The 23,911-nt window shown below is 51.6% G+C and overlaps 1 protein-coding gene across 4 annotated transcripts in view; it reads right to left on the reverse strand.

Moving 5' to 3' along the window:
* Positions 1-10,909: 10,909 nt before the first annotated feature.
* The window catches only part of HNF4A (hepatocyte nuclear factor 4 alpha), a 45,178-nt gene continuing 32,176 nt past the window's right edge, over positions 10,910-23,911 (reverse strand). Inside the window, exons 4-10 of one of the 4 annotated variants that reach the window (XM_040981090.1) lie at positions 22,641-22,747; positions 21,921-22,076; positions 18,434-18,521; positions 17,501-17,656; positions 14,794-15,030; positions 11,892-12,044; positions 10,910-11,194 (exon numbers count right to left, since the gene is read on the reverse strand). In XM_040981090.1, coding sequence (XP_040837024.1) covers positions 11,052-11,194; positions 11,892-12,044; positions 14,794-15,030; positions 17,501-17,656; positions 18,434-18,521; positions 21,921-22,076; positions 22,641-22,747 — 1,040 coding nt within the window. In that variant the 3' untranslated portion in view covers positions 10,910-11,051. The remainder of the gene's footprint in view (positions 11,195-11,891; positions 12,045-14,793; positions 15,031-17,500; positions 17,657-18,433; positions 18,522-21,920; positions 22,077-22,640; positions 22,748-23,911) is intronic. The other 3 variants (XM_040981093.1, XM_040981092.1, XM_040981091.1) reach the window with 3 other exon arrangements.

Consider the following 23,911-nt stretch of genomic DNA (forward strand, 5'->3'; position numbering starts at 1 on the left):
GTCCTCCGGCCACGGTCTCTGTATGCTCTGCGCATCCACCAGCTCGCACTGCACTTGATCACCAGACAGCTGTCTGCTTTCCTTCTCCCCAACTCCTGGGCCTTTGTGCCAGCTGCTCCTTTCCCTTGGACCCCGGGCCACACCTGCACTCTCTTTTCTGGTTGAAGCGTACCCTCCCCACATGTTCCTACTTCCCCTGGGAAGTTGTTTCTGCTTCCATCCCTCCCAGCCAGTCTGGGGTGGTGCCTCTGCCATACCACATACTTTCCATGTCAGTCTCTGTCTTATCCACAACAAGAGCTCCCAGAAGCCAAGTGCTTGCCTGTGTCCCCATCGGCTCATGGGCCACAGAAGGGCAGAAAGAAGGGTCACCTTGATGGGATCCCTAACTGCCAGCACTGTACCTGGCAGAGATGAGTTGTTGAGAACAGGTGCGTGTTGATGAGTGGGTCATAAGATGCCAGAATCACAACTTCACCAAAGTTGAGAACCATGGACTTGGTGAAACAGAAACCTAAAACTTCAGAATCATAAACTCAGATGCGCGTGAACACAGAAACCAGGAACTCCAACGCCTTGGGCTCTTAGAACGGCTGGGACATTTTATAAGGTTGCAATCTAACACCTAGCTCAGTGTGAAAGGTTTAACCGGGACTGGAGAATCCCCTTAATCTTGACTCATTTCTGTGCCTGGCCATTGCCAGGAGTCCTCAGCTCCTCTCTGCATGCTCCTTTTCACAGGGCTGCTTGAGTGTTCTCACAGCATGGCTGCCAGTCCCTGGAGCAAATGAAGCAAGTGATCCTAGACAGTAGCCTGGAAGCCACAGCACCTCAAATGCCACATGCCAGGGGCTGGTGTTGTGGCATAGGAAATTAAGATGTTGCCTGTGGACCATGGAGTGCCTGTGTCAGAACTGGACATCCTTGGTTGCTGAAGCCTGTGCATTGGACAGCACATTCAGATACTCATGTGAGGACACTGAACCTGCAGAGAATGTCTGGTACCATGGAGGACAGAACAAATTGGACAACTCTCCAGGCCAAGTTTTGACAGCAAGTACCTGGGTGAGTAGAGAAGCTGAGCTGGACTGTGTTAGCCAATGGACCTTGCAAGGATTTCCTCATCCTTGAGTAATGATATCAATAATATCACAGAACTACCAAAACTACTTAAGCAGCACCCTCGGAACATGCTCCACACTGGCGACCCTAGGAGGACAACTGTCCCACATCTCTTGGGTACTGATGCAGTTAGGCTGCTGGGAGCAGCCCTCTCTCCTCTCCTTCCAAATACACAAGAAAAAAAGAAAGTTGGAAACAATTGTCTCATCCACATTGCCCCATTCCTCGATTCTCCCCACCCTAATCAATGGTCCTCATGGGTGTCCATCCTTCTCAAATATGTAATAATCATCAAAAATAAAATAAAATATTTTTTAAAAGATGCTGCCTTGACTGGCATCCCATATGGGTTCAAGTCCCAGCTGTTCCGCTTCTGATCCAGCTCCCTGCTAATAGCCTGGGAAAGCAGCAGAAGACAGCCCAAGTGCTAGGCTCCCTGCACCCCGGTGGGAGCACCTGGCTTTAGCCTGAACCTGCCCTGGCTGTTGTGGCAACTGGAGGAGTGAACTAGCAGATAACATCTCTCTGTGTTTATATCTGCTCCCCTGCCCCCAGACCCCTGTAACTCTGCCTTTCAAATAAATGAATCATTTTTTTAAAGCCATGCTTCATCATTTTCCAGAGCAAGCTAGTGATTACACAGAGAAGACCCATCCAGTTTGAGGAATTCCCCCCAGTGGGGTAAATGCCCTGGACCGGTGTCTCTGGGTCCCTGTTGGGGGCTGGTTACTCCTGCAGCATTGAACAGAATTGACCAAGTGCCCTGTTCTAATGGAGTCAACAGTCTGGAGAGGAGAGGGTAGAGGAAGACAATAAATTGATGAACAAATAAGTTGTTAAGTGCCATAAAGAAAATCAAACAGAACAACGCATTAGAGCTGTAGCTGGAAAGCCATAGTCATGATCAAATGCAACCTGCTGCTTGCTTCCGTGAGGCTTGGTGGGAACTTGGCTCTCCCATTCCCTTCCCTGGCTGCTTTTGCAGTCACATGGATTAAAGCAGCTACAGCAAAGCCCACAGACTGCATGAGGGGTCCCATCTTGAGCTACATTCACAAGGATTCTCCACAGAGCACCATCACAGCACAGATCTGAACGGCTAGAAGGAAGTGGCCTGGAGGAGAGCAGAGAATATTCTGGGTAAAGGGAGCACCAGGATAAAGATTGGGAAATAGGGGAGAGGGGCCCGGGGGCAATGGCTCGATTAACTAATCCTCCCTGCTTCAAGCGTGGGATCCCATTTGAGTACCAGTTCATGTCCCAGCTGCTATACTTTCCACCCAGCTCCCTGCTAATGCCCTGGGAAAGCAGCGGAGAAAGGCCCAAAGCCTTGGAATGCTGAACATGCATGGCAGCCCTGAAAGAAGCTCCTGGCTTTGGATTGGCTCAGCTCCAGCTGTTGTGGCCACTGGGGGAGTGAATCATCAGACAGAATATCTTCCTTTCTGTCTCTCCTCCTCTTTGTATATCTGGCTTTCCAATAATAATAGATAAATCTAAAAAGGAAATCTTAAAAAAATTAAAGATCTGTTTATTTTAAAAGTAGGAGGGAGAGAGAGAGAGAGAGAGAGAGAGAGGGAGATCTTTCATCTGTTGGTTTACTCCTCATATGGACACATTAGCTGGGTTAGGACCAGACCAAAGCCTAGAGCCTCTTCTGGGTCTCCCACATGAATAGCAAGGGCACAAGCACCTGGACCATTCTCTGTTGCCTTCCCAGACACATCAGCAGGGAGCTGGATTGGAAGTGGAGCAACTGGGACTCAAACTAAGCATCCCAGGTGGTGGTGGTTTAACCCGCGACATGTCCACAACGCCAGCTCTAGAGCTCATTGGTGTTGGTATGACCCTGACCAAGCCCTGTGACATCAAGCTAATCTAACCTGGAAGTCTTTGGGTCCCTCATTCTCCCTGTCCTACCAGCTGCTGGATCTATGAAATCTGTGCAGTTGTGACAAGTACTGATTTTGAACCCTGGGTCTCAGACCCTGTCTCTACCTGTCCCTCATTTCTCACAACTAGCAAACGAAGTCACCGTCAGTCTCTGGGAGAAGACTGGTGGGTAGAAGCTGAGGCTGTGCCAGACATCCTAGTCCCAGGAAGAGTGGGTGGGGATGTGATGGCGCAGGCAGGAGAGTCCTGGGCCACACCGGGGCTGCAGACATGGCTGGAAACAGCAGGGAGGTGACTCATCAGGCTTCCTGCATTTCCATTCCTGCTTGAACCTTCAACAACCAGGCCAATTTCAGGGTTGGCCCCTTGAGGGTGGCAGAGTTGGAGTCGCTTGGCTGAAGGCAAGACCTAAAGGGAAAAGGCCTGGGGCTTTGTCTTTCTCTACAATAGCCCTCTCTTGTAGTAGAGAGAGCACAGGAGCTGCGGTCAGAACCTGGACTCCATCATGTTTGCTCTCTGATCTCTGTACCTCAGTTCTCTCATCTGTGAAATGGGAAAGCCTGACCCAAGCTGCTTGCAGCGTAAGGAGCACTAGTGCTTTATGTATGATGTGGAAAGAAAATACATTGCCAACTGAACCCACACACTTGAGCTGTCACCTGCTGCCTCCCAGGGTGTGCCTTGGCAGGAAGCTGGAATTGGAAGTACAGGCAAGACGTGAAATGGCACTTTGAAATGGGATCTGAGTGTCCTAGCAGGACTTAGCTACTGTGCTAAACTCTTTCAGGAAGCTGTGATTGGACCAACAGTGCCTTGCGTGAGGCCATTGGCTTAAACACACAGCTGAGTTCTCCAGATGTCCTGATGGGAACAAGGCTGCATCACGGACATTGTCAATTTAGCCCTAACTGCTGCTCCCTGGGCGTGGTACAAGGGCAAAGAGAGCTGAGCCTGCGACCATGGGTTCCCAGCCACGCCCTGTGTGCCAGGCTCTGCAGGGCGGGTCCCTTAGCATTACTCAACTGTCCCCTGGCTCCTCGCAGCCCAGGGCATCGCCCTCCAGCTCAAGTTTATGGCGACAATTGCTGCCCCTGCCAGACGTGATCTCAAAGCCATAAAGGCCGTCACAGTTTCACTCTCACCCCGATAAGCCAGCACAACCCTTCCCAAGGCCAGGAGCAATCTCAGCACCCGAGGGGAGGGGCCAGGCCTGGCTCCAGGAAAGAAAAGGAACAACTTTTATGGCCCCCAACTTCTCTAAAAATACCACGTTCTCAGATCCTCTGCTTGAGTTTGCCCGGAAAAACCCAGCCCTGGCACATGGCGCTATTCATTCATCCGCTCATGATTGGACAAATAGGTGAAGATGTGTAGGACACACCATCTTGGACGTTCTCACGTAGTCTCTGTTACGCTGCAGGTGGACTGGGAAAGTCCTTCCCCTTCCCTGTAAAATAAAGCCAAGTTCACGCACCTTACCCCGTGGCCTCCGAGAGGAGTATGCCAGCATTATGTATACAGTGGGCCTGCGGAGACAGAGCCTGGATCCCGACAGGTCGCCATCTTGCTTTTTAATTTTCTGATTTTTCTTCCTCTTGCAGTGTTTGGACCCTGACTAAAGTTTTCCCCTGTAATCTGTTTGCTACCTGAAGGCCTTGTAAGCAAGCACCAGTACGTTCTCTGGCTGGCTCTTGTTTTTCTTCCTTCTTCTTCTTCTTTTTTTTTAATGAAAGGATGATGCTTGATCTGGCTTCTTTCATTCCATGTAATGTGTTTGAGATCACACAGCTTACATCTGGTACAACAGCCTGACTTCAAAACATTGTTCATCTGAGGAGCAGAGAGGCAGAGAATCTGCTGACTCATTTCCCAAAGGCTTGCCACGGCCAGGGCCAGAGTTCAAGGATAGGAGCTAGGAACCCGATTCTAGATCTGCCATGTGAGGTGGCTGGAATCCAGGGACTTGGAGCCGTCAGCTGTTGGCTCCTGGGATCTGTGTTAACATGAGGCTGGAGTCCCAAGTACTGTGATGTGGGAGTGTGGATGTCTTAACTGCTGGGCCAAACACTTGTCCCTCATCTGACTTTAAAGCTGCCTTTGTCTTGGGCTTCGTGCTTTTAAAATTCTCGTAAAATTATAATTGACATGCAACAAGTGTGCATGTGTATCTGTACACTATTGCCACGGACTTTATAGTGGTGGCGCCTCCCTCTTTACCCTGAGCTCTGGATGTGTACACGTGGGGGTGCTTCCTTGTGTGTGCCACCAGCATCTCATCCAGACACATCCAGAACCAGGCTCTGTTCTCGAACCCAGACCTGCAGCTCTGCCCACCTCCCTGTGTCACTCTGCCCACAACCAGTAACATGCTCCAAGGCTATTTGTCTTTCTGTCATTTTGCTTGGCAAGTTTTTGGCCTCTGTTACTCAAAAATATGTGTGAGCTCATAGCTCTTGTTGTCTGAATCCTGGGCCCTACCTGATGGAGTTCTTTACTCAGGGTCTTACACCAGCTGGTTCTAATCCTAGCAGGCCTGCTTCCCCTCCAGCTCCCTGCTTGTGACCTAGGAAAACAGTTGAGGATGGCCCAACACTTGGGACCTTGCACCCCTGTGGGAGACCCAGAAGAGGCTCCCGGCTCCTGGCTTTGCATCAGCGCAGCTCCGGCCATTGTGGCCACTTGGGGAGTAAATTAGTGGATAGAAAATTTTCCTGTCTCTCTTCCTCTTCCTCTCTGTATATCTGACTTTCTAATAAAAATAAAATAAATCTTAAAAAAGAGAGAGAAAGTCATAGTGACAGAGAAAGAACTTTCATCTGCTGGTTTTCTACCTCCACTGCCTGCAAAAGCCAGGGGCTGGGCCAGGCTGCAGCTAGGAGTGTAGAACTCAACCCAAGTCTTCCATGGGAATGACAGGGACCCAAGTACTTTAACCATTACCTGCTGCCTCCCTGGGCACACAGTAGCAGGAGGCAGGAGAAGGAAGTAGCACTTGAACACAGGTGCTAAGGTGTGGGGTGTAGCGCCCTAACCTGGCCACCTCTTGCCTCTGGCCAACCTCCCTCTGAGTTTATGCCACTTCCTTTTCCGACCTCAGCACCCTCTCCATCCCTGTTAGCTCACCGGCTGTCACTCACTCCCTGGCTCTTAAGATGCTGTGACTTTTCCCAGGAGCTTTGTACCATGAGCTCCAGGGGGAGAAGCACCCTTGGATGCTGCTGCTTGGTAATCCCAGGGTGCCTCTGCCGGGGGCTTTGGTCAGGGTATGCATCAATGAACATTCCACTCTTCACCCTTGGGTCCACCATGCAACAGCTGAGTCAGCAGGATCCTCTCAGTGCCTTGTGGTGGTACCAGGAGAGGTCGATGGGCCTTGGAGCAGCTGGCACACCAGCTAGGACCTCCCAGAAGCTGCTTCCTGCTTCAAAGCAGGTTTCCTTGATGGTGAAATGGAACAAGAATGATATCCTGTCCAGCAAGGTTTGGCGAAGAGGAAGAGCATCATAAATGCCATCTTTGGTGTTGTAGTTTGGCTTTTAACTCCACCATCATCCAGCAGATGTAAGGTCGCATGCTGGAATTTAACACCTGATGTACCGATTTGGAAAGCTTCAATCAAAGGTGAGTGGATTCTGTAAAGGAAGAAGTAGGGCGGTCTCACCAATCTGGGGGAGAGGCTGTTCATGCCAAGCGGAACTTTCTTTGGGTCTTTATCCTGTAAACCCCAAGTCCTGTCTGCTTCAAGTCCCAACTCTGATGACCTGAGGAGCTGTGAGTTGGGTGACACATTTGCAGAGGGACTAAAATAAGGTGCTTGCTTGGAAGTCCCAGTTATTATTTTAATTTATTTGAAAGGCAGAGTGATGGAGATAAGGAGAGAGAGAATCTTCCATCTGCTGGTTCACTTCCCAAATCAACACAACGATGTCCAAGGCTGGTCCAGACTAAAGCTAGGAGCCAGGAACTCCATCTAAGTCTCCATATGGGGGGCAGGGGTGCAAGCCCTTGGCCATCTTCCACTGCTTTCCCAGGCACATTAGTGAGGAGCTAGAACAGAAGCAGAGCAGCTGGCACTTGAACCGGTGCTCCGATACAGGAGGCTAGCACTGCAGAAAATGGCTTAACTTGCTACACCACAATGCTATCCCCAAAAGTCCCATTTATTAATTCAGTATGCATGGGTAGGTAGCAGCAGCTTGGGCTTTCATCCTGGCCCAACACTCACTAAGCTGTGTAGGTTTGGGCAAGTTTTTTCACCTTTCTAAACCTTGGTTTCATCATCTCTATAATGGGGATTTTGCTGTTTGTCATCTTTGTTGCTTAGCAACTGGAATGGAAACCAAATGTGGAGCTCTGGCCACTCAGGCTGAGATTTGAGATTAACTAGAGCAAAGGGCTGATGAGGTGGAGGAGCCAAGGTCAAAGACCTTTATGGCAGCCCAGGGTTTATGGTTTTGATATGGATTTATTAAGCACAACGTAAGATTGAAATAGCTTCCTTTCCCCCACCATCCCCCAATGTCCATGCTCGCAGTGCCATGGACAGGGCCTCCATTGCAACATCACAGAAACCATTTTCTAGTGCTAACGAGGGGAAGGGAAAGACAGGGAAAGGCAACAGGGACCCCAGGCCCTTGGCAGACAGCTAAGTGAGGCTCCTGAGGCTGGAGAGCTTGGTGGTTGGCACCTCTTCAGGAAAGGGCAACGTGATGAGCTTCTTACACAGTGTAGCATGGCAGCTCTCGTGGTCACTGTTGTCCTGACAACTTGAGTCCTGACAACTTCCCTCCAGGGAGGCATCCTTTCTGCTTTGCAGGTGCATTTTAAGAGGTAGCATCACCTGACCAGTGCTACACTGGTCCCCAAGACTTGTGGCTCCAAGACCAGAACTCTTGTCCCCTCTGTGGGAGCTGAAAGGGTCCCCTGCTCTGCCCTCATCCCTGTCACCAAATCTTGCCATTCTAGATCTTTCCATCACCCTCTCCCTCACTCCTCCTCTCTTTGGGAGGATCGAATTTCTCCACACCTTCCAAGATGACTCAAAAGGATCATGTAAAGTGGAACTGAAAGATGTGTGTGTGTGTGTGTGTTTCTCAGAACCCACGCATAGGTTTATTTTTCATTGCCCATGAGCTTTTTGAGATCCTTTATATTCACTGCTTGGCTTCAGCTCCTAGGAAGTATTGAGCCTGTTTCCTTATTATCAATAAAGGGAGAGATAAGAGGAAAATCCTGATAACACCTGCCATGTCTGATGAAGAGACTAAAAGCTGCTAATGGCTCTGAAAGTGTTTTACCCACCCAGAGAACCACAGACCATCCTCTTTCCCAGAGCCAACACCTACGAGGAAGAATACACAGCCAACCAAGGACTTAGAAAACATATCTGCCATTTATTTTGTTTTACAAACTTTGTTAAAACACGTATGAGTAAGAAATGCTTTTTTGCTTCTTTGCCCCACTGGGTGGCAGTGACGGGACTCAGGGTGGGGGTGATGGGTGGCACAGGACCAGAGGATGTTGATGTCTCTGGGGAAGGGTGGGTTGGCCTGGTGCCACCCAGTGCACTTCCAGAATTGCTTGATGTGGATTTTGTAATTCATTCCTAATCAGGGTGGACAAAGAAAAGTGGCTTGGGTCATCCCAAGAAATTGAGGAGCACTCATTTCCAATGGCCCTGAGAGTGCACACAGGAGAAGCCATGTGAGTTCTAGAAGATTCTGGGAGCTCCTGAAGAAAGGGCTGTCTTGATGAAGGGATTCATGTGCCTTCACTTGCTCTCCCAACAACCCTTTGTAGCCCAACAGGTTTTATGTTTTAGGACCACTATGCTGGTAGAAAAAAAAAGATTTTCCAATGTGGTGTCTTCTGCTTAGCATGAGATAGTAGACCATGATGGACAGCGGGATCCCAGCCTCCCTAATGGGGCCAGTCTGAGCACTGGAGCAGGTTAGAATGGCTGAGGAAGGTCTGTGACTCTGAGCAAGGAGCAGAAAGCACCTCCTGGGTGAGGAGCTTGGTTTGGCAGCACAGGGAAGGCCCGGCAGGGCTGCAGATCTTCAACCGCAGATCTTCTCTGTGCTTCTCCATGAAAAGGAGTGGTGACAAATGGGGACACTGCTGGGCACTGCCACGCTGCCCCATCTGCTCGAAAGAGCCACCTTGGGTGGAAGGGTGGTGGTTGCCACTACCTCACCTCACCTCACCTCACCGCTGGCCTCCGGACACACAGCTGTCATCCCACCAGCCAGTGACCATTACCAGAATCTTCCTCAAAGCTACCAGGATTCTGTATGAGTGAAGTGGCCACCGCTCCATCCTGGGACTGAATGGTTCCAGACTGTTCCCTAAGTGGTGATGGGCCATTTCACCTTCCTTCCCTGTTGCTTCTTCAAACTCTTGTCCACAGGTGCCAGGCCAGGTGGGTCTGTCTTTTCTGGATCTTTTCTGCCTCTTCCTTGGGCTTGGGGAAGAGACAGGGAAGAGATAAGGAGTCATGCATTCTCCTTCCTGTTCATCCAGTGAGTTTTAGTGCCTGAGGTCCCAGTGTGGGCAGAGCTCCTGCTGAGAACGAGCTTTTGGTTTCTGAGGTTGGTGCAGAGGGCGGAAAGCCCATTTCTGCCTTAGTTCAATCACAGTGGGGATGGAGCACCTGTTCTCTTTCAGGGAGACCAAGTTCAAGTTCTGACTTGGCCTCCTCCTTACACGTGCCTATATTTAAGCTCACCTAACCTCTTCAGGGTTCAGGTTTGCTTCTGTAACCATCGTTAGACAACAGTTGAGGGAGCAGTGAGATGAAGCTGGCTAACTGCCTCAGGCAGTGCCTGGGAGCCCGCAAGAGCCAGCATGCCCCCTACCTGAGGGCTCGCCCATCCCTTTCTCTGCAGGTGCAGTCCGCTGCATTCTCACTAACACTGCATCATGGCCCCTCCTCATCTCCCTGCTTCCTCCCAACTTTCTACCACCAAAGTGCTAGCATATTCACCTTGTGAAATCTAGCTCACTGCACGCCCCTGACTACTCTTGGCTTCATTTGACACTCAGGGCCCCAAGCTCCCCGGCTTGCCCTGTAGACTCAAGAGAGCCTGCTCTCCTCATTGTGCCTGTGTCACCCAGTTATTCTACCTCTGGGCCCAGGCCTTCACCCAGGCTATTCTCCCTTGGGATAGCCTGTCTCCCCTCCTCAAATGCCTCTTGCCTGAAGTATTCTCTGCCCTGCCCCTTCCACCCCACCCCCAGCCCCTTCCCCTCTGAGGTCATCTTGCAGCTGTCAGCCTGCAACAATTCTTTCATTCCAGAACACCTTTAGTGATCCAGGCTTCAGTCAGTCACCATAGCCCCAGGGAAGGGAAGTACAGTGCAACTGTAGGAGGGGAGGGATGTCTGCTTCACAAGACAAGCCCCAGAAGCCAGTGCTTATGGAATGTTCCTGAGATGACTTGGGGAATTTGTTCCAAGTTTTTCTCAGCTCCCAGAGAGGCAGCTTTGGGGAAGACAAGATGGATCAGGATGGTGACAATGGGGGGGATGGACAGGTCATCTGAATTTGGGGCAGTAGAAGGGGGCAGAGCAAGGTGATGCAAGTTGATGCAGCCTGGCAGGGCTCTGCATAAGGACTCCATGACCACCGTGACTGTAGTAGGACAGGAAGGGGAACCAGTAGAGAAAAAGGGAGCAGGGTTGGAGCAGGGCCTCCTAGCATCTCCCAACAGCTGTCCTTCGGGGGTGAAGAATGTGGGGAGATGTGGATGAAGGTGAAGGTAGTGGCTTCACCATGGAAACACTGTCCAAGGCAGCAGAGAACTTCCTAGGTAGGGTTTCCCCAAGTCAAAGCCCCAACATCCAGGGCATAGGTTGTCAAAGGGTGGCGATGGGATAGAGCCCCCTGTCCGCATTCTTGGGCTCTTGGCCCTTTCCCTTCCTGTTCTGGGCCTGGCCCTGTGGCCACGCCTCCCATCGCTGTGACTGAGGGATCACCAGGCACTCTCTGAGGGGGCTGGGGGGAGCCAGCAGAGCCCCCGACCCCCAGCGGCTTGCTAGATGACTTCTTGCTTGGTGATGGTTGGCTGGGGGATGGCTGAGGGGGGCTTGACGATGGTGGTGATGGCTCCTGGCAGCAGCTTGTATGGCTCAGAGCCCGAGCCACCTGGCGGTGAGGGCTGTGGTGTCTCAGGGGTGGCTGGAGGGACAAAGAGAGATTCTCAAAGTTCCAGCCTGCGGAAAGTCAATGAGCTCTGAGACTTAGCTTCTTCTTTTATAAATTGAGAAAATTAGATTAGATGACACTTAGTATGATGAGACCCAAGGCTAGCTGGCTTTCAAAATGCCACTTCTTGGATATTGAGGAGATAAGCAACAGAAAAACTGGCCTCATCCCCGCTGTAGATTCAGAGAGTTCCCTCTGACCAAACTGGCCAACTTCATTCAACAAACAACTCACCTAAAGGGCAATCTCTGTCAAATGCCATCTCATCCCAGGGACCACCTCTTCCCATTGTGAATCAGATTTTTGCCATTGGCAAACTCATTCTGCAGTGATTTCCTACCAGCAGGCATCCCTACCCATTGCATGCTGGGTCCTCACCCAGTTGGGCAGCTTTACTTTGATGGACATGTCACCTAGATGAATCCTCTCCCCTTGACTCTCATCACCCAGTGGATAATCTCATTTGGCAGATTGCTTCATTCAATAGAGAGGTTGTCAGTCAGCTCAATGAATAAACCACCGCAACAAGCAATCACTACCACTACCTCATTCCTTACACTGCAGCTCAGAAAACTCTGCATCCACTTCTACCTTCTAGATGCAGCCTTCTCCTGCCCATACTCTTAGGACCCATCCTCGTCCACTGCAAGGAAGAACCTAGATTGCCCACCTGCCTGCCCCCTGGGTCGGGGCCACTCACACATCTGTCCATTGCTGAGATGAGTGGGCATTGTGTTGGCAACGATGACGTTGGTGCCCATGTGTTCCTGCATCAGGTGAGGGTGCAGGGGGTGGTGGGCATGGGGTGCATCACTGGAGGAACCTGCAGGCAAGAAAGAATAGAAGTCAGGATGGAGTCCAGGATGGGATCAGCTCCAGGCCCTGTGTCCTCAAATTCCTTGGGTGTGGCCCATCTGCCTGTCCATTCAACACTGACAGAGCCATCCCCGTGTTAGGCAACTCGGCTTTCAATAGGGGTTATCGGGAGGATCCAAAAAAATCAAGAAAACAAGCAATTGGAAAGAAACCAGGAGCACATAAGGAAGTTCAGAGATCATTTAGATGGTTTACAGAGTAGCATGTTGGTTGCATAGTAGTATAAATGGATTATGTCAATGACTTTCAAAACTCCTGCCCATGCAAGTCCTTCAGCGACCGACCCTGACTCAGCTTCAGCCAAGCTGACTTACAGGGAGCATCAACATGTCCCCTCTACTTTCCTATCTCGATGCTTTCATGCATGTTGCTGGTTCGACCAGAGAGAATTCCTCTGCTCCTGTGCATCTGCACAGCCAAATTACCAGCTCCTTTGGAAGCTTCTCCTGCTTCTACCTTTTCTTCCTTGAATTCTCATGTACTTTGTTTGAAACCAGTTTTTAGGAATGATCATTTCTTTTAAAAAGTATATCAGAGAGTGACAGTGTGGTCTGGTAGTGGGTCGTGGTCTAAGTATGACAAGGACAGACTTAGGGCTTGTAAGGGGCTTCTGGGATGCAACCGAGTGCTGAACCTGTGCCTGGGACTTTCCATTATGCTTATACCTCATGTTTTACACAATTTAATCCTCACAACTTTCCTATAGCATGGACACCATATTTACCCTGTTCTTTTACAGATCAGCTAACAGGCCCAGGGGGATGATCTTATCCAAGTCATCCCAATCCTGGTCTCGCTGACACCTGACTCCCTGTAACCCAGTATTCACAAAGTGAGGATAAAGTGAGCGATCCAGGGCCCAGAGCAGTAGACTAGTGGCTAAAGTCCTTGCCTTGCATGTGCCAGGATCCCATATGGGTGCTAGTTTGTATCTCTGTTGCTCCACTTCCATTCAGTTCCCTGCTTGTGGCCTGGGGAAGCAGTAGAGGATGGCCCAAAGCCTTGGGACCCTGCACTCACATGAGAGATCTGGAAGAAGCTTCTGGCTCCTGTTCACTGGGAATGAACCAGCGAACAGAAGATCTTTCTCTCTGTATCTCCTTTTTGTTATAAATCTGACTGTCCCCATGACAATGGTTCACAACCTGGATGACTTTGTCCCTAGGGCAGCATTTGACAAGATCTGAATACATTTTCAGTTTTGGTCCCTGGGGAAATGCTACTAGCATCTTGTGGGTATAAACCAGAGATGCACAGGAAAGCCCCTCTCTCAAATCAAGGCAACTGTGCAGTCTCAAACAGCAATAGGGCTGGAGCTGAGACACCTGGCCTTGGTCACATCATCAGCGGGAACCACATTGGCCCCAAAGTCTTGAGTTTGAGCATCCTCACTCCAATTTTACCCCCTGTTCTCCTAGCTCAAGTGAGGTCCATCCCTACCACTCACTGACCCCCTGGTTTTCCCCACCTATCACCCCTGTGTTACTTCTCTTCTAGTCTGGCTGAAATTCCATGACCTAGCATTATAACCACTCCCTTGTGGCCATCCTAACTCCCTCATAGCTCCTCTTCACAACAAAACAGTGGGAGATGACCCAGGTGCTTGGAACTGCTTCCGCCACCACACACACACACACACACACACACACACACACACACACACACACACACACACACACACACACACACACACACACACACACGTGCGAGACCCAGATGGAGTTCCTGACCCCTAACTTTGGACCAGTCCAGCCCCAGCTGTTGTAGCTATTTGGGGAATGAATCAGCAGATGGAAGACCCGCCCCCTCTCTGTTTCTTTCAACCTGTAACTCTACCTTTCAAGTAAATAAAATAAATTTTGAAAGACAAATCATGCCCTGCTCTTGAATTCTGGAATGCCTCTTCTCATGCCTACCCTGCTGCCTTCCTTCCTCCCCTCACCCAAGCTTGTATTCTTCCACTGCCTTCCAGAGCACCCGTTCTTTCCCTGACTCCTGGAGGCTGGAAAGCCAGAGCTGCCTTTCACCTTACATTTGAGCAACTGATCTGTAGATTTGACTGCCTCTTCGATAACTCAACCTGGATACAAAATAGCCACCTCTCCAATAACTAATGTCCAGTGTGATCACTTGGGTCAGTTCTCATCACCTGTCCCATACCTAGCCTCAAGCTACTTTTTCTGTCTTCTCCATCTCAGTAAACTACTCCACCATCACATCTTCTTCACCCTTAGTTCTTCTTCCCCTGATTCTCCACATCTGCTTAATCTGCAAACCCAAGGCTTCGTCCCCTAAACAGACAGCCAAGTACATTTGTCCCATTCCACTTCTATGGTCCAAGCCTCTTGAGGTCCTCCCTGAGGACATAGCATGCTTGGGGGTCCTTTGTTCCACTTTGTACTCCCTCAATCTACTCTATCCCACAAAATCACTGTGGTCTTGGCTAAATGTTCAGCATTTAAAACAGTGATTGGCCCATGTGAGGCTTGGTGCCTGAACAAATGGACCATCACCCTAGTCCCCATGTTTTCATGAAGAAACAAAGGCTCAGGCAGGTCTAGCAACTTCCCCAGGGCCACACAGTAAGGAAGTGATGGAGTTGACAGGCATGCTCAGGGGAGGATGATCTCTTGGTGGTGGTGGGGGTCCCCTTCTGCACCCCCTCATCCCCAGCCTGAGGGCCAGCCAGAACAGACCTCCCAGGAGCATCTCCTGCAGCAGGTTGTCAATCTTGGCCATGCCGAAGAGCTTGATGAACTGGATCTGCTCAATCATCTGCCAGGTGATGCTTTGCAGTGTGGGCAGCAGCAGCAGCAGCTCACCGAAGCGGCCGCGTGAGTCGTACTGGCGGTCATTGATGTAGTCCTCCAGGCTCACTTGCACCTGTGACCGTAGCCGCTTGATCTTGCCCGGGTCGCTCAGCCCCTTGGCGTCTGCAACAGGATGGGGAGAGGGCAGGGCAGGGCTTCAGGGCTCAGTTGGAGCAGCTGGAGAGTCAGAACCCTGAAGCTCCCTGACTTGCAGGGAGTGCCTGATGGCCCAAAGTCACTTGGGAATCTTCAGCAGCAGTAGGATGCGGAGGCCTCATAATCAGGGTGTGCAAGAACAAACGTGACTTCCTAGACCGTGACAGAAAAGGCATGGAGCATGGGGGAGGACCATAGACATGCAGGTTGGGACTTTGGTAATATGCCCAGTAGGAGCTTAGCAACCACCACGCCATCCACATAGGGGAACTTGAGGCATGGGCCAGCAAAGGAGTCATCCTTCAACAAACAACACTCATGATAACCTGGGGCTCGTGACCCACAGCTGCGGTGCCAGCAACTCATGCCTTCCTGTTCCTGCCTTCTACTTCAGGCTACTCCTCTTCCAGGCAATCTGCTATTCCACCCCACAAAGTCTGCCCTGTCCGTCTCCACCACCATGTCCCCACTCCTCTGTCTGGGCCTCTTATGTCCCTCAGAGTGCCACTGTCTCTCCCATTAGACCCTGAGCTCTCTGCATGCACAGGCTTGAGCCTGTTAGTGCTTTAAACTCTACTTCATGCTGCCACGTGTGGTTGGTATTTACTGATCAGATAACTGGATGAAAGAGTGGGTAGGTGAATAAACAGATGAACAACAACAACAACAACAACAACAACAAAAATTCATGAATGGATCCTTGATGTTCAAGAAGTCACCCAATATGCTAATCTCAATCTTCTTAAAAGTCATGCATGTACCTCCTCTTTAATAGATGAGACACTTGTCAGGATGAGATTTCAGCCTTATTTCCTGGAGCTCTCTGTACTGAATCACCTTCTTTTACTGAGTCAACAAGTCATGCCTTGAGCACCTTCTGTAAGCCAGGTCCTGGAGAAGGTTTCCAGCACCTTGAGGCCTGGCTGCCAAACCTGAGCCAGCCTCAGCCACCTGCACCTGTTACTGAGCCCTCAGGCTGAGCGCTGTACCCTGCAGGGAACACAGTCCCAACCAGGCTCTGGATGAAATGAGACCCAGACAAAAACCTCACCTTCCAGGAGATGGGGAATGAGAACGCAGGCTTAATATTAGATAGCTAGAGATTGACAGATGGTCTGGAGTTCAAATCCAAGCTCTGCCAATTTTAGGTTGGGTGGGATCTTGAGCCATAATCTCCCTATACCTTCCTTTCCTTTTCTGTAAATGGGAGATCAGGTAACTCCTGCTGCGCAGGTGCCGCCTTGAGAGATAATCCACACTGGGTGTTGCTGGTACCAGTGCACCAGTGGGCATCCAGTACCACTTCACTGTGCTGGTCCTGGGAGATGACCTCTGTGCTCGTGGGGTTCTAACCCTAGGGTCAGTGCACAGCCATACTCAGCCCTCTGAGAGGGGCAGGCAAGGAGGCGAGCCACCTTGGGGATGCACTTTGAAATGAAATCAGGCTTTATAGTCATGTCTGTGAACTGTACAAGTGAAAGCCAGGAGATGGGTGGGGGTCACTAGCGAAAGGGAGGGGCAGGGCTGCAGTGTTTGCCTCCTGCCTAATAAAGGGTTAACTGGGGTGCTGAACAAGCCAAGACTCAGCACAGCACACAACTGGTGGCTGGTGTTTTGCCTGACAGTTGAGATGCCTGGGTCTCACTTGTGAGTGCTGGGGTTTGTGTCCCAGCTTTGGCAGTTCATTCCTGCTAAGACAGACCATGGGAGGCAGTGGTTTAAGTGGGTGGATCCCTGCCATCCACCTAGGAGACCTGAATTGAATTCTGTGCTCCTGGCCCTGGCCGCAGCTCCATCTCAGCCACTGTGTATATCTGAGGAGTGAACCAGCAGATGTAAGCTCTCTCTGTCTGTATGTGTGGCCATGGCCCACATGTAGGGATGCCAAATTTCTTTTAAAGGTACATAACTGAAAGTTGCAAAGGTAATCAAGTTAGACATGGATACAGCAGGAGGATGGGACAGATGAGATGGGGCAGGTGGAGAAAGGTAAAATCTCCAGCTTTCACAGGAAAAAAAAAAAACATCCTCAGAAGCTGATGAGTCAAGAAATGGGATCAGGAAATAAGAAGATGCATCCAATTACTTAGAGTGGTCAAGGTCATTGCCAGGAGACACGGTGAAGAAGGTCAGAAAATGATTCTCATGGGGAGTGGGCTTCAAATTAGAAACGTGAAGTGGGCAAGAGAGTTGCCAGCATTAAAAGACACGTAAAAACTATTTTGGAAAAACAGAAGTAAAATCAAAGAAGGAAGATGGAAAAGGAGAGAAAGAAGTCGTCCAAGCCTTTGGTGCGATGTGGTGTGGCCTGGCTCATCAAAGCAGCCCAATGAGCCTTGATTAGCCTCCTCTAAGGCAGGGGCTGACAGCAGACTGTCTCTGGGTTGTCATGGCAACGAGATGAGGTCCAGCAGGGCTTGGCAGGGGAGATGCATACCTGGGTCGAAGAAGATGATGGCTTTGAGGCAGGCGTACTCGTTGTCATCGATCTGCAGCTCCTGGAAGGGCAGCACCAGCTCATCGAGGATGCGCATGGACACACGGCTCATCTCGGCCAGCTCCGGGCAGTGCCGAGGCACGATGTAGTCATTGCCTGGGTGGGTGGGGAGGGAGAGGGATGGAGCAGAGGTCTTGGGCTGACCTTGCTCCTCGAGATGTGCTCCAGAGGAGCACTGAGCCGTTCAGCCTCATCTTAGAGAAGAGAAAGCCAGGATCCCCAAAGTCACCAGACTGAGTTTGAAGCTTGGCTCCCCAAGCCTCCAGTCACATCATCCAGGGTCGCTGTCCCCACATGGCTCACAAGGTGAGAGCTGTACAAAGGCCGTGGGAAGCAGGCAAGCATCAAGATGAAGGGACCAGTCTGTCGGAACTGGACTGGTCTGGTTGAATGGTTCTGTCCCTCACAGATAAGTTACTTAACCTCTCTGTGCCTTACCATCTACAAAATGGTGATAACTTCTCTACCAGACCTGCTGTATTAAATGAGGTACTGTTGGTAAAGCATGATGTGTGGGCCTTAGCATAGTGAGGGGGCTAAGCAAATATTTTAAGACACTTAATACATTGTGGGGTACATGGGCTTGGGTTTGTGTCATCCATGGCCACCTCCTGGTGCCTACTCCAGGAAGAACACCAGAATGTCGGTGTCACTCCTGGGATGCCCATGGAATTCTACTCCCTAAATCCTCATTTCCTCACATGCTGTTGAGAACTGAGTCCCAGAGTGCTCCAGTGGCAAGCCCTGAAGCAAGGCCATTTTCCTTCTTTCTCCCTTGGCCCTGCCAGCCACCATGAGGATATGCCATGCTGGGCACTGCCCTTCTCTCCTGCCCACCCATGGAGCTCTGGCCAGGCCAGGCTGCCTCCTCACCCAGGAGCAGGACATCCTTCAGCACCATGGATCGCTTGGTGGCTCCGAGCAGCAGGTGCTCGCCAGCATGGGCTCGGAGCAGGGCCACCTGGAAATGAAGAGAAAGTGTGTGTGGTGTCTGTTCTGGCCCAGGCAAGGACATGGAGCAAGTCAGCATAAAACTCCCCTCTCCTGCACCAGGATCAGGGGTGGGGGCATGCCCCATAACTGGTAAACTCAGGGGCCTGGAAAGGACTCTGCAGAAACCTGAAAGGGGAAAGAGAATACACACAGAGCTGAGAGGCCTGGCATTGATCCTGCCCTTGAGCTGCTGCCTCCTTGGGCAGGTCACAGCTCCCTGCTGGGCCTCATCCACAGTTCTGGTGAAACTGGAAGCAAGGTGCTATGTGTTTTACTTAAAGGCACAAGTTCAGAGGGTTTCATCAGATCCTTGCAAGCATCCCTGGGACCAAAGGTACTAAGGTTGGAGGCCCAAATCCTACCCTTTGGCCACCTCCCACCAACATCATGGAGAAACATGAGGAGTACATTAGGAAAACAGATTCTTGGGCTCTTGTGGCAGAGGTTCTGAATCTGGGGGTGACAGGTGGGGCAAGGGATCTGCATCCTACCTGGTCTCTGGGGGATTCTGAGTGCCTCTCTATCAGGGACTAATGGGCCTACAAAAATGTCCCTTGGGCCTGATGGCGTGGCCTAGTGGCTAAAGTCCTTGCCGTGAATGCACCGGGATCCCATATGGGCACCGGTTCTAATCCCAGCAGCTCCACTTCCCATCAAGCTCCCTGCTTGTGGCCTGGGAAAGTAGTCGAGGACAGCCCAAAGCCTTGGGACCTTGCACCCGTGTGGGAGACCCAGAAGAAATTCCTGGCTTCAGATCAGCACAGCACTGGCCATTGCAGTCACTTGGGGAGTGAACTGGCAAGTGGAAGATTTTCCTCTCTGTCTCTCCTCCTCTCTGTATATCTGATTTTGTGATAAAAAATAAAATAAATCTTAAAAAAAAAAAGAAAAAAAGAAATGTCCCTCTACCCACCTCTGTGAGAAGCTGGGAATTGAGAGACCATTGGCAGACCTCAGGGGAGGAGCCAGGCTGGCCCTGGCAGAGGCAACAGCATGAGCCCTGGTCCTTGATGAGATGCAGGACAAGCTGTAGGGCAGACTACGTCAGAGGTAGGGTAGAGCTTGCACGGAGACTACAGGCTGGGCTGCTCATGGTAGTGCCAACCTGCTAGCTCTAGAACGCCATCTGTGAGGCTGGGTGAGTGGGTTTGCAGGTCCTGCAGATGGAAGGTTCAAATGCCTTCATTCCTTTGAAGACTCGTTCCTTTAGCTATGACATCTCACATGATGCCTGACTTCCAAAGCTTCACCTTTGGACAGTTGGACCATAATAATAAAAAAGACAGACAAAATGTTTAATCTTATAAAACTCATCTTCCACAAGGAGGACAGAGAACAGAGTAGCAAACAAGCAGATAAGACAGAGGACTGAAAAGTGCTAGAAACGAAGGAAGGAAGGTGAGGCCATGCGGAAAGGAATACTAGGGCTGGCGAACTTGCTTGAGGTGAGGTGGGAGAAGGTTCTCCAGGGAGATGGACTTATCTGAGGCATGGGAGGTTCTGGCAAAGAAAGCTCCCAAACAGGGCCAGTGTTGTGACCCCACCTACAACAATGGCATCCCATATGGGCCCTGGTTTGAATCTTGGCTGCTCCACTTCCGATCCAGCTCCTTGCTAATGCGCCTAGGAAAGCAACAGAGGACAGCCCAAATCCCTGGCTTCTAAATCCATGTGGGAAACCTGGAAAAAAATCCTTGCTCTTGGTATAGGACTAGCCCAACTCTAGCTGAAGCAGCCATTTAGGGAGTGAACCAGTGAATGGAAGATCTCTGTCTGTCTCTCCCTCTCTCTCTGGAACTCTTCCTTTCATATAAACAACCCCTGTCTTTCTAGTTCTCAATCTGCTTACCTAATGGCACCCTGCCTGCCTGCCACCTGGGCCTCAGTGGATCAATGCCCAAAACAGATCAACTGGTCCAAAAGCAGGCAAACCTGGAAGCTGGTCCCTGGGACACACACTGTCAGATTTGGGGTGTTTGGAGAAAAAGGCTCCCAAATCTTCCACAGCTGTACCTGCACTGGGCAAGATGGGCTCCTCAGACACCATGAATGGGTTCCCAGGTTCACCCCTCTGACATGGTGGCTGTTCTAGGAATAGGTGGTCAGTGGCGGTGGGGTTGTGCATGGGGGGGGCAGTTAATGATTGTTCCGTGTTACTGGCCACCCATCACTGCCCTTTGAGAATGCTCTGAGCCCCAGCCAGGGAGGTTTGGGTGGGAAATTGAGGTTAGCAATTGCTTGGCTCAGGGGTGTCCTGTCACCCTGCTGAGCCTTGAGAAGGAACAGGAGGGATTAAACATTAATGTGGACCCTGCGGCAGGGGGCCTGAGCACGGGCTACAGGGGAGAGGGCACGGGCAGCTGGCACAAGACCGCTGCCCTGTCACTTTCCTGCCCCCTGTGTGACACTGAGGAGCAGCTGTGCTGTGAGCTCAGAGTGTCCTACTGGGTGGCAGAAGTGAATGCTCCAGGATCAGTCAGGCAGGGCCTTCCCAGCTCCCATGACACACAGTGGCTGCTGGGCTCCCCAGCTTCTCCAAAGCTCCAAGCCCCAGCAGCCCTAGCCAGCTCCTATGCAGCTGTGCAGGCAGCATCCTCCACAGAGGGGAGGGTGGCCCAATCTGGCTCCCCTTCCTCAGCTGCGGAACATGTCTGCAGAGGCCAACGCAGATGTCCAGGTGCAGCTGCAACAAGTGGTGTGTCTCAGAAGCTCCTCACCCTCACTCCTGCCTCTCCTGACACTGTCTGTCCCACTGAGTGTTCTGAGCCATTTTGTGGGACACTAGGAGGAAGCCTGGACACGGGGTGGCCAGCTAGGGTCCGGCCTTGGGGGGGTACCCTGTTGTGGGGCACAGCATTGTCCTCACATTGTCTTCAGTCCTCCCCAAGGCACTCTGAGGCAGGCATTATAATTCCCATTTCACAGATGGGAAAACTGAGGCCAAGAGAAAGGCAGCAACTAATCCAGGATCACCTAGGAAATCAGTCTTAGAGCCAAGGTTTAAGCTCAGGTCTTCTGATTCCTGGTCCTCGGTCCTTGCCCAGCACTCTGCACCCTCCTTGCCCTCTAGAGAGCTGTGGAGGGCAGGGGTGAGGAGGCTGGACTTTGGAGTTCTCCTGTCTGGTTCTAATCCCATCTGTCTCAGATCCTGGCTGTGTGCCCTTGAGCAAGTTACTTAACCTCTCTGTGCCCCAGTTTGCTCACCTACAAGATGAGAATGGCAGGATCTGCCTTCTGGTCACTGGAGGGCTTAAGCAAGTCAATATTTGCAAAGCGATTACACAGTTCCGGGCCCCCGTGAGTCCACACCGGTCCAAGGCTCTAGCCCAGGTGGGCAACAGGCTGCCCCTGTGTACACTGTCCTCACCTGGTCGTCTAGGGGGAGCTCACAGAAGGCTGGGATGTACTTGGCCCACTCGACAAGCACCAGGAGCTGCTCCTTCATGGACTCGCACACATCTGCGATGCTGGCGATCTTCTTAGCACGGATGTCCCCGTTGATCCCAGAGACAGGGGAGGTGATCTGCAGGAGACCAGGAGCTGCTGCAGACCCCACAACACTTTCTCTCCACGCCCACCTCCTGGGAGGGTGTCCTGGTCTGGACTGCGGGTCCTCCCAGCTTTGCGGGATGCTCAGACGAAGAGGCAGGTGGGAGGATACAGACAGGGTGGAGTGGAGGGAGGACAGGGCTCCCTCCTCTGCCAGCCCTTTAGAGCCCTCAGGACTCCCTTGGCCCTCAAGGCCAAGCACAGCAAAAGCCATCATCTTCCTCTGATTGATGATGCTGTCACCCAGAGCAGATGAGGGCTGGGGCTTGACTGGGGTCACACAGCAAGGGGCTGGCTGAACCCCACCCAGCTTGTCTCCTGTGCCCTCAAGGACATGAGCTGACCTCAGGTCCTGTGTCAGAGCTAAGCCCTGGGAATGTGGCAGTCACATAACTAGAAGTCACCCCAGAGCATGGGGTGCAATGCTGGGTTGTTTCTCTGCTGTGTGCAGGCCCAGGGCCTAGCTGGGGAGCACGGGAGGACAGAAGTGGAGAGTCCTTGGTCATGAGGGAGAGATGAAGAAGGTGGCCCCCAGTACCTGCTGGGACAGGACCTCTGCTTGCAGGAGCGCGTTGATGGAGGGCAGGCTGCTGTCCTCATAGCTGGACCTCCGAGTGCTGATTCGGTCACGTTCATTCTGGACAGCTGTGAAGAGGTGGAGGCAAGTGAGGGGGCAGGGAGGGCACAGGAAGGGGCCTGGCCCTAATAGGTATGGATGTGGTGCCAGGAGAGAGCCCAGTGCAGGCAGGGACACTGTGTGGGTTGTCCTGGAGTGCGAGTAGCACAGTTAGGAGCAGGCGCAGGAAGCAGCAGTCTGGAGGACAGTCTGGAGCAAGGAGCCCAGGTCAATGGCACAAAAGAGGGTGTGGGGAGGCTAACTTGACATCTTCATTTTTTCCCCATCCAAGGCATTTACTGCAGAATCATAGCCAATTTCTTTACTACCTGTCTCCCCATGTGATGGAAAGTGACAGAAAGTCAACCCGTGCTCCACTTTGCTCATGGCTGAAGCCTTGATGCCTAGAACAGAACCCGGGGCACAGCAGGTGCTCCTTAAGACTCGGTTGAGTGAATGCAAGGTGGAGTGGAGCAAGATAGGCTCCCATTCTTCTTCCAGGCAGGCTAATCCTCCAGCTTTCCCACCGACAGGTAGTGAATGGGCTAGGACAGGGACCCCAGGTGGGAAACTTCCTCCAGCCACCCCTGTCTCCTGGCAGCCAGGCTTGCCGGCATGGGTAGCAGAGGCGGACAGAATGAAAGGGCTGCTGTCAGCAGCTGGAGCTCGTCAAGGCTGGGCCTGCATTATCAGTGCCCAGCGCAAGCTCAGTCACGGAATGATGTTTTCCAAATGTTTGCTCAGTATTAGCAGGGTCGGGGACCTAATGTAACTTCTATTGAATCATTAACTGACCAGGCAGAGGCGGGAGATGAGCCTGTCTTTCCAGAGAATTTCGGGGGGAGGAAGTTGGAGGAGAAGGGCTGGCAGGAGAGCAAGTGGGACCCAGCAGACACCACCTGCCCCCACCAGCCCATCATCACCTTGTGCCTCCTGCAACACCTGCTGGATCTTAGGCCTAGATAGCCAGTTTGAGGCCAGGCAGGTGTTAGTCTGCCTGGTTATAAGTCAATGGTCTCTGCTCGTTGCTGGGCTCATAGATCCCAGGTTTCCTAAATTTTTGCTCTCTGGGACTCCCCTCCTACCCTCTGGCCTGAGAGTTAGGGTCCTTCCCTATGGATGAGGGAAAGGTTCAGTGGTCTAAACTCGCATGCCCACCACTCGGGTTCAGTCCCAGGGGTTGGTGACTCCAC

Source organism: Ochotona curzoniae, unplaced genomic scaffold (assembly GCF_017591425.1).
Source record: "Ochotona curzoniae isolate NIBS_2020 unplaced genomic scaffold, NIBS_Ocur_1.0 contig_3520, whole genome shotgun sequence".
In the NCBI taxonomy this organism is placed as follows: Eukaryota; Metazoa; Chordata; class Mammalia; order Lagomorpha; family Ochotonidae; genus Ochotona; species Ochotona curzoniae.